This window comes from Halichoerus grypus, chromosome 11 (genome assembly GCF_964656455.1).
Source record: "Halichoerus grypus chromosome 11, mHalGry1.hap1.1, whole genome shotgun sequence".
Classification (NCBI taxonomy): Eukaryota; Metazoa; Chordata; class Mammalia; order Carnivora; family Phocidae; genus Halichoerus; species Halichoerus grypus.
The window spans coordinates 6,443,599-6,460,436 of NC_135722.1; the positions used below are offsets into that span (position 1 = coordinate 6,443,599).

Genomic DNA, 16,838 nt, shown 5'->3' on the forward strand with positions numbered 1-16,838 from the left:
ATATTGCTAAACTGAGCATATACATACCCCATAATCTGTCAATTCCATTCCTGCTTATATACTCAAAAGAAAGGAAATGAAATATATCAGAGTGCTTATATCCACCAACAGACATGTACAAGCATGTTCATAGCAGCACTATCCATAATCACCCCAAACTGGCAATCTCCCATGACTATCACCACAGAATAGTTAAATAAACTGTGATGTATTCACACATGGAACACTATACAACAAGAATATATGAACTGCAACTACATGTAACAATGTGGATGAATCACACAAACATCCTGTTGAGCAAAGTCAGATACAAGAGTGTGCACATATGAAGTACAAAGGCAGGCAAAACTTGACTTACACTGCTATTAAGTTAGGATATGTTCATTTTTGGTGGGGGGCGGGGAGAGGTAGTGATTAGAAGGGGCAAGGCAATGTTTTGGGTTGTTGGTAATGTTCTGTTTCCTGATGTGTGTGCTAGTTATGTGAGTATGTCCAACTTGTAAAAATTCATCAACTGTACTTATTATCTGTACTTTTCTAAGTATATATTATACTCCAACACAAAGTTGTTTGTTTTTTTTAATTAGGTATAGGGCCATGAGGGAACCTGTGTACATGAAGGGCCTTAAGCTTAAGCTTTATTAGCTTCGTAATTAATTTGCCTTTGGTCTCACCAGACATACATGTAAGTAAATAAAAAGCAGTTTATAATTATCTAAGCCTACAGCTAAATAGATTTTACACAGAAATTTAAGTACTTTTTTCATCATTTAATATATATGGAATTTTCCAGGAATGTAACTACTATGTAAATAGAGAAAGGACTGTACTTTGTTTTGTACAGAACTTCATGAAGATTTATTCAGAATTCTAGAAAATCATATCACCAATAGCATTGCCACAGATGATGTGACTCACCCACACAATACACCTGTATCAGTCTCTATTTATAACTGTCATATTCACACAGGAAAAACTACCTGCAAGTACCTGATAGCTATACTTTCTGATGGGCCTTGCCATTTACAAATGTCTTCTGAGAATTCACATATAGAAATACATATTGTATTACAAATAGCCTTCCTTTTGTTTTTCCTTCATATTGCAATTAAGATATTGTAGACATGTTGGTAAGGTTTTATTATCTGGGAATTTCATTTCAGGACAGAAAAAGGGCCATAAATTCTAATTCCTGAATTTAATACCTGTTCTCACATTATCCAAATCACAAGTAATATATTTACTTAAAATGTAAAAGGATAATGAAAAAGAAAAAGAAAAACCCAGGTACCATTCCAAGAGCAATTATCTAAATATATCATAAACTTGATCTAGACATGGTGAACAGAAGAGGGAAGTAAGAGTCCAAACTACAAGATCCAACTAAGCCCTTTTCCTTTTAAATCAGTAAGATCCAGTTCGGCATTCACAAGCAAAGGGCTCCATTATTTTCCTGCTCTCTTTCAAAAATAGCTCCACCTTCAAGATTATACAAATTAGATCATCCTGCAGCAGGATTCCTCCTTACAGAGCAGCTCCTAGGAAGCACAAGCAGGCTGTCTGCTGTAGCAAACTATTCATTTAAAAAAAACCATGTTTTTGACTTTTCAGTTTTACTGGGTGACAAAGAATATGTGCTATAGGTATTAATGGCTTCTGCAACAGATTTCCCTTATTAAAACATATCAAATAAACAGGGATCACTGAGGATATATGAGACCAAGCAAATATAAGAGCAGAATAATCAGGGATGTTGAGACTCAGCTGCTCCAATAGCTTCATCATGGCATACAGCAAAAAAAAGAAATTAATCTAGATTATTAACACAGTCAGTGCCAACCTGTAGATTATTCATTCCATCACCCAGTAAATTCCCAAGGAACTTTATTCCCAGTTAATTACAAATGGCAAAAGTGGAAACAAACTCCCTCAAGAACCTTGACAAATTCTGTTATACAGATCTCATTCTTACATAATGTCACTTAAGATAAAGTTTAATGACAATTACAATAAATTTTTTTTTTAAACCAGAAAACCGACACAAGGAAGTTAAATTTTCAAGTCATCTTTGAATCCTTTTGCTCTGTCATACCCCAAATCCAACCCATAAGCAAATCCTTTAGGCTTGAAAATATACCTAGAATCTGATGAATTCTCTTCTCTTCCACCTCTACCACCCTGTTCCAAGCCAATATTAGCTCCCACGACATCAGCACAACACTCCTATCTGGACTCTTTGCTTCCATCCTACCCTTCTTTATAGGCTATTCTATACACAGTAGCCAGTGGGTATTTTAATATGAAAGTCATTATTATGCCTCTTCTCTGGCTCAAAACCCCCAATGGCTTCCCGTCTCACTCAATGTCAAAGCTAAGTCTTACAATGGCCTACAAGATCTGGGTCCCCTTTGCTTCTCTGACTTTTTCTCCCATTACTCACTCCTCATTTGGCTCCAGCCTACTGGCCTCCTGGATGTTCCTGGAACCTACCAGTACTTGCTGTTCCCTCTGCTGGCTTGGCTAAATGTAGCTCCACAAAGATTGCCCCGTTCTCTGAGGTCTTGTCGACCACTTTATTTAAAACTGTAATTCTTCTCTGCTCCACTTATCCCCCCTTCCTACTTTCTTTTTCCTCATCCGACATACTCTATCATTTGCTTATTCATTTGCTTATGGTCTGCTGCCCACCTGCCCTTAGAAGGTAGCCTCCGCAAGAGCTGGGATTTTGTCTCTTTTATTGACTGTTCTCTCCTCGGTGTCTAAAGTGGTGACCAGCTTATAATGTATACTCAACAGTTACTTGCTGACTAAATGACTACTAGGTAGAGGAAGAGTTAAAGAGACTTATCCAAATCCACATGATGAAGTAAAGCCAAATAAGAAACCAAATTCTAAAGTCAAAACATTTCTGGCATATGGTTTTAAAGAGATTATAGCAATTTGCTGACTTTTTTCCTGCAGATATTTATAAGAATAGGAGGAAATACCTGAATGAGCATCAAACAAAACAAAGAAAAACAAAACAAAACCCCATAGAGCCATCATTCCAAACAGTCATTTTTCTAAAAATGTTCTCTTAAGTGGACTCAAATAAGATGAAGCTTCACCAACTGAGACATGGCATTCATTCATCAGTAAGGCTGCCTGAGAACCAGGCCCTTCCAGAACATAAGTAAACTTATTGCTTGGCCTAAGTCTAAAGCATGCCAAACTAATTGTATGCCAAATCTTAGTTTAAGAAACCATATCCCATTTCTAGCCCAAATTCATTTCCCCAATAAAAGGATACTTTCCTTTTTCTCCATGGAGAGAAAAGCTGACTGAAAAGATTAAGGAGTAATATTTAATAATATTACAGCTATCCTTTTTTATGTTTTCTTTAAAGGAAGGATACAGGGGATTATCAACAATTAATAAAAACAAAGCGATAAGGATACTGCATACAGTTAATGAAAAATCCTCCCCATTAAAGGCAAGGGCATAAACAATTTATTGCACATTTTGGTGGCAGAGAGGAAATACAATTAAATCCATTAATAGCTACAAGAGTTTTTATGTTCCCAGATGACCTTGGTTTCCAGAGTCGCTTATTCATTTTCATCCACAGCAAAAATGGTGCATGGCAGATATGACAAATGTTGTAGACTACTTTCCATGTATTTTAGTTTTGAGGAGACAATTTTATTAAACAATAGACTTAAGACAGATTATACTGCCACATTCCATTGGATATGAGCTAAAAGTGCCAAACAAAAGCCTACTTGTGAAGACAATGTAAATGATGACTAATGTAAATCAAGTCTTTCACAGGTCAACAAATATTATACCATCAAATTCCAGCTTCACTGACATTACCCAAAAATGTTATGGTAATGATTTCTATGAATATAGATGCTCAAACATTTTACATTTTGTTTCTCTTCATAACAAATCAGCAAGGCAAAAAAAGGGTGTACTCACTTTTTAAAAAGAGGGAAAATAGTGACTTGCCTAGAGGTAATCAAACAAATTTAACCAAACAATAAATATAGGGCTTTATTTACTAATCCATAATTCTCCAAACCAAATGCAAAATTTGACTTGTATCTCTAACTGCATCTTCAATAGGGTTTTTGACTCCCTAAGACTTTAGAAGATTAAACCCCTACCCAAACTCACCAGCAATCCCATCCTTGGAGCACAACCCAGACCAAGAAGTACATAAAATGTTTCTTCCTTGTCCCAGAACACCGCAGCTGTGAATCTCATGTATTCAGATGATACTGTCCATTACTCTTAGCCTTCATTTCCAGAGCCCATTCATTCTTAACATATTTGATTACCTGGTTTTTTAGCCCATGGTCCATTTAAAGCAATAAACCAGAAATAAGGCATATTGATAGCAATAAGGAGAAATAAAGACAAAAAAAGCAAACACATGAGTTTAAAAATATTTAACACATACCAGTCTACACTCTTCATTTCAAGCCCTGATGTTCACCATGAAGATACCATTCATCATGATAATCCACACTTGAGAAGAAGTTAATCTGTGGTTTACATATTCTTAAGGAAGAACCAGAAACATGTAAATGTATTTGTAGATTTCCAACTAAAATGGGGTAGGGGCGCCTGGGTGGCTCAGTCAGTTAAGCGTCCAACTCTTGATTTTGGCTCAGGTCATGATCTCAGGTTTGTGAGATCGAGCCCAACCTCGGGCTCCGTGCTCAGCTGAGAGTCTGCTTAGGATTCTCTCTCTCCTCTCACTCTGCCCCTAGGCCCCCTTTCTCTCCCTCTCTAAAAATAACAGTAATAAAATAAAATAGGATAGTGAAGTCTTGGTGTTTATTAAAGGAGAAAATTAACATATACATACAAAAATCCAAATGTTTCGTGATAGGCCTTAAATGTATTATCAGGTTTCTCCTATAAAAATAAAATAGAATTTTTCTATAGTTTGAGACATAAAAAGGAAAGCTTAAGGAGATAAGAGAAAAATACCAATTCCATTTAAACCCTCATTTTCTTAGGAGTCACTTAGCTTTTATTAGTAATAAATGGCTAGCTGTAAACCGGTTTAGTTGCTCTTCTGGCTGCCAAACCAGAGCTAAAGAAGTCAGCAGGTAGAATAGGGAAGCTGTCAAGTCAAATTGGCTCAAAACAAAGTTGTGGTTTGCAGGCGGGGCCTGAACCATCTCTTCCGTTCATATAAGCTGGCAGGATGTAGAAACAGGATCCCGATCCAGCCACTGCTTCAGAAAACCAAAATATTTTATTTTGACTTTAAGCTTGGGGTTTGGCAGGATCTGTGTCTAAAGTGAACCCAAGACCTTATGATGGTCCCACTGAGGAAATCAGAATATGAACCAAGTTGCCCTGACTCCAGAAAGAAAGCAGTTTTTAGACAGGTATCAGGGAGAGACAGAGAAGCTGGACTGGCAATAAAGATAGCAATAGTAATAGTAGTAACAGCTATTATTTTTAAGTGTTTTCTATGTGCCACATAAGCATTTACTTGTATTAATCTCATCTAATCCTCATAATTAATGAGGCGCAGGGACATTAGGCCCATTTTGCGGATGAGAAAATTAAAGCATTAGATAGGTTAAATAATTTGCCCAAATCACTAAATGGCAAACAACAGAATCGGGACTAAAATCCTGGCTAACTGGCACAAGAACTGGCAGTTATAGCCATCCTGCTGTTAAGTTTCTTGCTATCTATAATCTGGTAGTAGAGCAGCATTCTATAATTCCAACATGACAAAGTGTAAACATTAGATATTATTTGTCAACTATGAGAACGAGCCAGGGCTTGAGGAACACCAAGTTTAAAGAAAGAAATCGTTCTGGTGTCAGATAATCATGAGTCATGAGACAAATCCCAACCCCACCTCTCTCTAGACTGTGTAGCCTTATAAAATGCCTTCAGCTCACTGGGCCCTGATTTCCCTTTCTGGGAAAGGATCTCAGTACTTGCCTCTGAAGGTTATTGTGACACACAGTAAATGCTCCATTAGTCTGGTTTACTTCTTTCGGGTATCAACTCAAATGTCACTTCACCAGAGACCTTCTCTGACCACCCTATCCAAAAGAGCCCTTCTGCCAACATTCTCAATTCCTTCACTGCACTTTATTTTTCATCATGGCATTCATTCATTACCTATTTATTTATATTAGAAATATATAAAATAAATACCTATTTATTTATATTTATATTACCTAAACATAACTATTTATTATCTGTCCCTCCACCTGAATGTATACTCTAGGAGAGAATGAATTTCTCTACTCACCTACAGCAGTGCTTGGCACATAGAAATATTCAATAATTGGTGAATGAAAGCATTGTGTAAAACAAATATCCATTCAATAAACATTATAAATAAAAAGGCACTCTTCATCTGATAAATGTATTCATTGAGCACCTATAAGGTAACTAATAAATGAACCAGATTATTTCAGATGATAGCAATTAAATGTGAAGATTTATAAATTCCCAGAATAGGCAGGGAAGGGTAGCTTTCCAAGGTGGTAGATTAACTGAGACCTAAATGATACTCACAAGCCAGCCACATGATGATGTGGGGACAAAGCATCCCAGGTGCAAGTGCAAAAGCCCAAAGGCAGAGGTGACCACGTCTAGGCCCAGCTTGCCCAGAGCCAAGTGAGCACGGTGGAGAATGACAGAAGATAAGGTCAAAGACACAGAAGGGGCCACATCTTGAAGTCTTTCCTAAGGCATGAAAAGGGGTTTTATTCTAAGTATGATGAAAAGTTATTTGATAGTGTCACTTATCTTCACCCACTAGAATGTATACTTAGGAGATCAAGGAGACCAGCTGGTCTATAAACATTTGCTAAATGAATGAATTGGGAAGATTATGAAGAAGGGAGTGACATAATCTGATTTTCTTTTGAAACATCACCCTTAACTGCTACTAGTGGTTACACTCCAGGAGGAAACTAGGGTGGCAAAAGATGGGTAGAATTACAAACAGTAGAATGCAATGTGGTTTGAGAAGTACTGTAATACAGAGAAACGGAAGGATAAAGCTGCTCTGTAAACCTTGAAGCCGTTTGGTGTTTTTAAACAGGAGACAGGAAAAGGTCAGTGAGGAGGGAACAAATAAATGACAACTGATGTCCTAAGCCTATTGTGTTTTCTGTACTATTAAAAAAAAAAAACTGCTACAAAGAATCTCTATCTCACCTATGAAAAGAGGAACAAAAGGAAAATTCAAGATAGACATACAGACAGACACACACATACACAAAATATTTTGGAGAACAACTGTAAAAAAACAACACCTTTTTATGTCTAAGCACAATACTCAGTCTAAATTTCCTCAGGGACAATTCATAAGCCAATTACATCCACAATGTGACCTGGTGGAAATCTTGCTCACAGTAAGGTTTTGAGAGGCAAGTTGTCATCTGGAAGAGTTACACAGTCCACAAACAGAGGAACAGGTATTCCTCTAGTAGGAATCAAGTTTTAAAACATCATTCCCTTCATATCTACCTTTATCTGTATTGAGTCACTAAAAAACACATAAATTACAGTGTAATTTCTAAGATACACATCACAGTTCTAAAAATTTTTTTGCCAAAATACTCTATGGATATTACCTAGTGTCACGTTCACAGAACTAGAAGTACTGTAAATGCTGAAAGGGTTTATCTGGGAGTTGGCAAGGACCACTGTTCCCAAAGAGAAAAAAGGAAGGACAGTATTCAGGGTCAGAAAAATGTGTGAGGCTACAACTAAACTCAGAGATTCTCACCTTGAGTGTATCTTTTTTTTTTTTTTTTAAGATTTTATTTATTTATTTGACAGAGAGAGGGGGAACAAACAGGGGGAGCAGCAGGCAGAGGGAGAGGGAGAAGCAGACTCCCCGCCAAGCAGGGAGCCCGATGCGGGGCTCGATCCCAGGACACCAGGATCATGACTTGAGCAGAAGGCAGATGCTTAACCAACTGAGCCACCCAGGCGCCCGACCTTGAGTGTATCTTAAAACACTTTACTGTCTAAAAGAATCTACATAAATATTAAACAAATGTACCGTTTTCAGTACTACTTTGTCAACCACCCACCACGAGGGAAACAGCATCTAGAACATTCCCCATTCACCACATTTGCTATCAATAAAAAGGAACTAGCAATTCTAGAACCAAGAAAGGAAGGTAATAAGTGGAGTAAAACTTTAGTACCCCATGTCTTTATCCATTCAGTATGTACTTTTTTTCACAGCCTTATTGCAATATAGAATTTGCAAAGTTCACTCCTTTAAGGTATATAATCAAGTAGAGTTGATATGTATTTTTAAATATATATTTTTAAAACAACATTCACTGGTCTGTTCTGTAATACATGTTTATTATATAAAGTTTAGAAATCATCACAAAAAAATAAGGACAAAAATTAATATCACATATAATCTAGCCATCTAAAAGCCATTTTATTTTTTTTTTAAGATTTTTATTTATTTATTTATTTGAGAGTGAGAGCGAGAGCGAGAGAGAGAGAGAGTGAGAAAAAGTCAGGGGGAGGGGTAAAGGCAGAGTTGGAGAAGCAGACTCACCACTGAGCAGGAAGCCCGATGTGGGGCTCAATCCCAGGACCCCAGGATCATGACCTGAGCCGAAGGCAGACACGTAACCAACTGAGCCACCGAGGTGCCACTAAAAGCCATTTTAGAATTAATGTTTCTAGACAGTTTTCTCAATAGGTATTGACTAAGACCTAAAACTGTGGGAAACAAATGGCAGGCAGGCACCAGGAAGCAAATTCCCTACAAGAAGTGAGCAGATTAAAATGTAAAAACATTTAAAGGGGAACAACTAATAGAAGAAAACTAACAGGTCCTTGAAATAGTGAAAAAACGGGACATTTTAAAATAATATGGAAGAGGACAAAAGTATTCAGCTTAATTAAATAAATAAGGAGAAACTGCAGATATTAATACTAGAAATACCATGGTTAGGCAATTTTCTTTTTAAAATAGTGTTATCTAGGGACGCCTGGGTGGCTCAGTCAGTTAAGCATCTGCCTTCGGCTCAGGTCATGATCCCAGTCCAGCATCGGGCTCCCTGCTCAGTGGGGAACCTGCTTCTCTCTCTGCCTGCCGCTCTCCCTGCTTGTGCTCTCTCTCCGACAAATAAATAAATAAAATCTTAAAAAAAAAAAAAAAATAGTGTTATCTAATAGAACTTTCTGTGGTCCTGAAAATGTTCTAGATCTGCCTTGTCTAATACGGAAGCCACTAACCACATGAGACTAGTGTGACACGAAATGTGTCTAATACAACTAAGAAAGAGAATTTTAAATTTTATTCAATTTTAATTAATCTTAACTTAAATAGCACATGCAACTAGTGGTTACCGTACTGGACAGCACAGCTTTAAAGATAAAACAGCTTATGATGTTAAGATTTAAGTGGATGTCAAATGGAATGCTTTCACAAACTGTTTTCTGGAAGATATATAAGCTAAACAATAATTTATGATCATTTACTGGCCTTCTCTACTGCTCTTCTACTCTACTTCTCTATCCAACGTAGAGGCCAGATATAGGTCTATCTAAGCGGCTCCCTGAGCTGTGACTGCAGCTCTTCTCTGGTCTGTAATAAGGTAAAAGGGAAAGCAGGCCCAGCAGGCTTTCTAACCAGACAACTGCCCTGTGAATGGCAGGAAGAGGAAAATACTCTAGAGTTGGTGTCTAGGCATAAACATCTTGATTCTCTAAAACCATCAGAAGCTATGCTGGTTATTCTTCCAACGAGGCCTAGAGAAGGGAGGATTCTGTCCGTGCTTGCCAACTAAAACCAAACCACCTCACTCAATCCAGCCCAAGGGGCCTCTGAAAGACATTGTAAGACCAACTTCAAACTCTCTTTTCTCAAGAGCTCTAATACCACTCTGAACCCACACTGGAAAAAGACCAACTCTTATGAGCATTCCTACAGCTACCTTGGACACCTAAAGTACTCCCAGAATGTGATGCCACGGATGGAAGCCAAGCCAACTCCAAATTTCGGAGGATGCACTAAACCTTCAAGTCCAGGCCAAAACAGGACAAGCTTCCTGGCTTGAAGCAGTGAAAAGACACAGCCCATATTCTTACTTGTACCTCCCTCATGCACACTGAGGCAAACACGCACAGTAACAGTAGCAGCTTACTGGCTCAGCTAAGAAATTGGAAAACTAATTTAAAAAGAAATCACATAACCACTAATGTGCCCAAAAGATCTGTAAATCAATACATGTAAAACGGACTCTGTGAAAGTCATTCTCTTTTTGACTTAAGGAATCTGAGCTTCCACAGGGACAATGGATAATATTACCCTGATAGAGAGGATATTCTATTACAACACTCACAACGTGAAACTCAAATCTTCTAAGATACGAATATGCTTTTAAGACTTTTAATGCTAGGGAAATAATAAAAATTTCACCAGGTCTCTCTTATTTGATCAATTTCATTTACTTCATATCTATCATTTAAGAAGTACTTTCTCTTACAGACCTATAGGTCCTATTTTGTATTTATTTCACCCACATTTTAGAATGAATGGCAAGTAAAAGTATTCCTAATCAATGGGTAAAAAAATTAAGGTGTGGAAGAGTTTGCCTTGGCATACAGTAAGAATATAAGAATAATATATCCTGGCTTGCCTAGTGCTTTTGTGGTTAGAGGGGCAACTGTTCCTAAGCGTCTTGATGAAAGTAACACTTCTACTGCAGACTAGTCATGTCAACTTAGCCATGGCCACCTCCTTTGGTTCTAACAGTTGTATCCAATAAGGCTTAACTTCGGTACCCAATTAAAAAAAAAAAAATGTGGTCTAAGGAGAAATGCAACTGATAACTCCTGAACTCCTTCCCTAAGTGCATATACAGATAAGGATATGCAAATGTGCTTTGTACTCAAAAGACAAAGGTGATACAGTTTGTAAGTAATATAACAGAGCACATTTTATCTCCAAATAATTGGTTTTATGCCACTGAGGAAATTTTGTACACCCGTGAAATTTATTTTTTTTTTTTAAAGATTTTATTTATTTATTTGACAGAGAGCGAGAGAGGGAACACAAGCAGGGGGAGTGGGAGAGGGAGAAGCAGGCTTCCTGCTGAGCAGAGAGCCCGATGCGGGGCTTGATTCCAGGACCCTGGGATCACGACCTGAGCCGATGGCAGACGCTTAACGACTGAGCCACCCAGGCGCCCCTATACCCGTGAAATTTAATAATTTTTCTGCCTCCCCTACTGAAGAAACTCAAAAAGAGAAAAGAACATCAGGGAAAAAAACTTCACCATACAAGGACCAAAGAGAAGGGATCAACGATGAAACTCTAAAACTCTTCCCTTAACATCAAGCAACATGCCACCTGCCTATAATGTCGCCACACCACTAGCCAATACATGGGCCATAGTAGAGGAAGCACTACTTGGTAAGGAGAGAAAACAACGTCAACTTCTAAAGCTGTGAATTTCATGAACTATAACAGACCTACCTGCTTGTAACAGAATCTTAAAAGCCAACTGTATTTCCCAGTGATTACCTCGGGAGAGTGAAAACAGAGACAAGACTGGGGGCTTTTTCCTTTTAAATTTCCACCTTTCGGTACTGCTTGAATTTCTAATCATGCACATGTATTAATCTTTTAACTTAAAAAAATGCTGGTAAAGGGGCATCTGGGTGGCTCAGTCGTTAAGCATCTGCCTTCGGCTCAGGTCATGATCCCAGGGTCCTGGGATCGAGCCCCGCATCGGGCTCCCTGCTCCGCGGGAAGCCTGCTTCTCCCTCTCCCACTCCCCCTGCTTGTACTCCTTTCTCGCTGTGTCTCTCTGTCAAATAAATAAATAAAATCTTTAAAAAAAAAAAACGCTGGTAAAAATGTCAATGAATAAAACAATTTAGTCATTTTAAAGCCAACTATAGGTATTCTCTTCAACCATAAAAAGTTTATATATATATATATATATATATATATATATATATAAAGCCTTAAATCCACTATCATGTATACATTTTTAAGTGCACATGTTACATGCCTGTGTCTCATTTAAGTTACATGAGACAAGAATGTTAATCCTAGGCTATATACAGACTGCTGCATACAGGGTGCACATTGCCAATACATTCTAAACAACATGAACAAGTAAACAAGGAGACCTCAAATTAACCAGATGACTCTAGTAATTGGAAGGGCCAATAGCAGGACATTTTCTCCCCACAGGGTGTTGTTTTCCATCCTGCAGATAAAACAGCATGCTCCAAAGAGCACAAGTGTTCCACAAGGAGCTGGGAGGCACAAGGGTGATAGCTGAAAAACAAAGTCAGAGCAGGACAGCTGACAATCTCAAGGACTGGTTAGTAGACATGACATAACTGCATGCTCCCAGCAGGTGAAAACAACAAGCCAACCTAAGCCTCTCACACCAAGTTAGCATAATAATTATCCATTTACTCAGGATGGTAGGCTGTTTCTTGGGCTAATAATTTATTACATGGACTTTTCAGTGACCAACAGGCACAGACAAAAAAAAAAAAGAATCAACAGCAATCAGTGATTTTATTTATCTCCCTCTGTTTGCACAGCAGCTTCTTCCCAGTTCACTCAATGTCTTTTCGATCTAACAAGCTAGAAAAGGCAGTTGTCCAAATGTCACCAGTCAAGCATAGCGATAGATATGAAGGAAGAATGGGCAAGCATGTATTACTAACACTGGACCAATGTAGGAAGGGGTACAGTGCTTTTATGTTTGAAAGAGGTAGATTAAAATACTTCGACTATAGATGGACCTACCTAGAAAGAGAGAAGCCTGCTAAGGACCATTACACACTAAACTCCCACTTGAGTTTGGTGTTGTGCTAGGGCACTGGCCAAAGCAAACTAAACTAATCTGGCTTCTGATTACCCTGAAGGAAAGACAAAGAAAAAAGAAAGTGTAAGTCAGTGAAGTGAATGCTGAAACACAAAGGACATGAAGAGTAAGGGGGGGGGGGGGCGGGGGCATGAATGGAAGACAATTAAGCATTATCTAAAAAATGTTTCAGATGTATACTCTGCAAACAGCAATTCCACCCAAACATATAAAGCCAACCAAAAGAAATTTTTGCAAGGAACACCAGGAGTCCTGGACAAAAATATTTAAAGCATTACTGTTCCTGTTAACAAACAAGAAACAACCCAAATGTTCACCAAAAGGAGAATTATGATATATTCATACAATGAAATTCTATCCGTTAGTGAAAATATTTAAACTAGAGCCACTATACCCCACTGACGAGTCTCACAAGCTTAATGCTCAGTTAAAACACACTACCACAACTGAATTAATTCACAGAACACATACAGTGTGACGGCACTTACATAAATTTCAAAAACACTCAAAACTAAAAAATACTGTTTAGCGATGCATGCATGCAATAGAACTTTTAAAAGACAAGGGAAATAATAAACACACAATTCAGAACAGTGTTTACCTTTGTGGGGGGAAGTAGGGGATATGGTCAGGAAGGGCATCCTGAGGGCTTCAACATAATTTATAATGCTCTATTTCTTAAGCTGAGTCATGTATAGAAATGTACTTTTCATCAGTTTGTAAAATACCCTATCTAGGAGATATCTGTGTGTGTGTGTGTATGTGTATAATTTTGTATGCAAGAAACGACTCAAAATAAAGGGAGGGGGAGATAAATAGAGCTGAGGCTGGTACCAGACAATACTTCCTAACCCCCACTTACACATCCATCTACCCAAGGCTGGGCTAACAGAATAAGGAGCAAGTCCAAAACTCCAAGGCAACAGAATCGGCTCAGTTTAGAGGTGACAAAAAAGATCACCTCCAGGCACTTTTCTGGGCTTACTAGGTGAAACCAGCTCCAGTGTCTGTTCATGGGGTAAACTGTAAGACACTGCACACTGTCCCCAAAGAGTTGGAGAAACACTGCTTTGCCAATACAGAAAGAGAAAACATCACAAACTCAGGCATATTTTAACCAATGAAAGGAAAGTCCCCAGATGGTTCCAACAGACAGAGGAATGGATTGAATTTAAGGAACAAGGCAGTAATTTTATGTAGCCCTCCAGAGCTGGGAGAATTTGTGACTAGCTACTGGGGAGGGAGGAGGGGATGAAAAATACACTTAAAGACACATTAAATAGGACTTTTACAAGAGCACAGAGGCCAGGACAGAATGTGTGTAATCTGAAGCCCAAATGAACGTGTGCGTACTGAAGACTAGAAGCCTCAAGGGTTACTCTATGGGCTTTACCTGGCAGAAGGTGACAACGGAGTTTGGCACACGCTGAGTATATTGGGAAATAATAATATCAAAAGACATCTATACCACATCTATGTAACATATGTACAGCCCACGGGCGCCAACGAGGCAAGGAAAAGAGTCTGTGACATTCGCAGGGAAACTGACCGCCAGGAAGGCCGGATTCGGTCAGATCGACGAGAGAAGGCCCCGGGCTGAGAGTCCAGAAGGCCCCAATCGGGGAGGGGAAAAGGGTGGTCCCGGGCCGAGGCCGAAGGTGGGGCTGCCAGGAGAGGGCGGGGTCCCCGCAGGAGCAGTCCTGGGAGGCCTGGCAGGAGCCAGGCAGGAGCCAGGCGGGGCAGCCAGGGGGAATCCAGGGAGGGGGCGCTCCCTTGGGCGCTGGGACGGGGAAGAATGAAAAGGCGGGGGGGCCTGTCACAGACCCGGCCCTGCGGCCCCGAGGGCCCGGTCCCCCCAGCCCGCCGCTCACCTGGGCACGCAGCTGGACGAGCTCCGGTCCACCTCCCAGGTGGCGTACAGGTTCATCTGCACCGGGGCGGGGGTGCGGCCTGGCCCCGGGCCGGCGGGAGGCGCGGAGCCGGAGGCCACCGCGACGGCCATGGAGGTGGAGGTGGACGAGGACGAGGAGGAGGCGACCGCCGCCGAGGTGGACGAGGACGACGAGGTGGCCTGGGCCAGCTTGGGGGGCGTCGGCTGCTGAGGCGGCGGCTGCTGCGGCGGCTGCTGCTGTTGCGGGGACTGGGCGACCCCAGAGCCCCGCTGGCCGCTGCCGCCCCCGGCGCCTCCAGGACCACCACCCGCCCCTCCGCGTTCAGCCATGGCCCGGCCGGGGGTGGGGGACGCGGGGGTTACGGGGATCCGGGCGACGCCGAGAGGACGCCCAGGCTTCTCCCACGGCGGCGGCGAGGGATCGACTCGTCTCCTCAGCCCGCCCGCCCGAGCGCGCGAGCGAGCGAGCGAGAGGCTGCACGCACGCGCGGGGCCTCTCGGCGCGCGGTCCTCGCGCTCGCCCGCCGCTGCCTGTCGCGGCTCGCGCCGCCGAGACACTGGGTGGGCGTGTCCGTGGGGGGCGGGGAGCTCTGGCTGGCGCCGGCCCCACCCAGCACCGAGGGGCGGGGCCCGGGCTCGCGCTCGCGTCCCTGGCGAGCCTGTGGGCGCGCTCCCCTCGCTCCCCTTGCTCCCTAGCTCCCCGCGCTTTCCTCGTTCCCGAACCCGGCCGAACACTACTTTTAAATCCGTGGCGCGGGCGGCAACCAGCCGGCCCGGTCCTCCCCTCCCCCGCCGTCCTCTCGGCAGCAACAGCTAGGCCAGCGGAAACTCCGCTTTTCCGGGGCGCGGCCCCGGCCAGGAGGGGGCTGCCGCGGGAGCGCGCTTCGGGCCCCTCGGATCCCCAGAGCCCGGCAAAGCCCGCGTCGCGCCAGCCTACCTAGCCGCCCCCCCACCCCACCCCCGCTCTGCGCCCTGGGGTTTCTTCACGACCTACAAAGGGAACCGAGGCGACCCAGTGGTCGGCCCGCGCGCCTGTGGGCTGTGAAGTTTCCGTCCCTGCTTCTCTCCACCATAGGTGCGTGGGCTCTGAGACCTAGAGTCCAGAAGGCCCTGCCTGGCAAGGGTGAAAGAAATATAAAGCTAAGCCCCGGCCCATTAGGAGCCATCCTTCCTCCTTTTCTGTCTTACTGCTCCCCTCCCCCAAGGAGGGATTCTAGAGTTCAAGCCCCTTCATCCCTGCCCTCAATTTCGTCCACCTGTAATGTTTTCTCTGCTTTCACCGTTTAATCTCTAACATCCTACTCCTCCCAACTTAGCTCAATCAACTGCCACGTCCAACATGGGTTCTCCCACACTACACACCCCCTCCCTCCGCCCCCCTCCCCAGCCATCCATCATCTCCAAAACCATCTTGAAGTCTCCTGACATGGGCACCTTGGTTGGTGCACTTTGGGCAAAGCAATACCAGTAGTACAACAGCAGAATGACTTCTCTCCTCAGCACCCAGCAAATGCCTGTTGGGCCCCTGAAGTCCAACCTTGTCTAGCCTGTTGGGAAGACTTCTTGGGACCAGAGGACTAGAACCTGGAGAAAGCAAGCCCCCCACCCACCCACCCACCCACATCTAGAGACTGGGTGACTGAAACCACTCAGGAGTTCACATGGACTCAGGACAATCAAGATTTTGAGTTGTGTTCTCTCCCAAGGTATGGACTTGGGACTCCTTCGGCCACAGGTCTATTAAGAAGGCCTGACCTGGCCTACTTCCCAAGCCCACTGCACTTCCTCAGCCCAGCCAGGGTGCTAAGCTGGCTATTTTTAGTCCCCAAGGACAAAGTAGTAAGGTCAAACCAGACCTAGAGGTACTTCCCGGAGAGCCCTCTTACAAAAGCAGGCAGTGGTAAGACACAATTTCAGCCTGGCTTTGAATTTATCACCAGTCTCAACTGCAACATCTGATCCAGGCGCATGCCCCTGGTCACTGAGGCAGCCCTGAAGTTGCAGAAAAAGCCTGTTTTAGTCCTTTTGCACGAGGGGATTAAAAGATGAAGGAGGATCAGAAGTGTTACATATGCATC

At 42.2% G+C, this 16,838-nt stretch overlaps 1 protein-coding gene across 2 annotated transcripts in view; it reads right to left on the minus strand.

Annotated features, from left to right (window-relative positions):
• Positions 1-15,279, minus strand: part of PACS1 (phosphofurin acidic cluster sorting protein 1) — a 140,830-nt gene extending 125,551 nt beyond the window's left edge. The window contains exon 1 of one of the 2 annotated variants that reach the window (XM_036121537.2): positions 14,741-15,279. In XM_036121537.2, the coding sequence (XP_035977430.1) occupies positions 14,741-15,090 (350 nt within the window). In that variant the 5' untranslated portion in view covers positions 15,091-15,279. Of the gene's footprint in view, positions 1-6,543; positions 6,616-14,740 lie in introns of those variants that run through there. The other variant, XM_078057765.1, reaches the window with a different exon arrangement.
• Between the last annotated feature and the right edge of the window lie 1,559 nt (positions 15,280-16,838).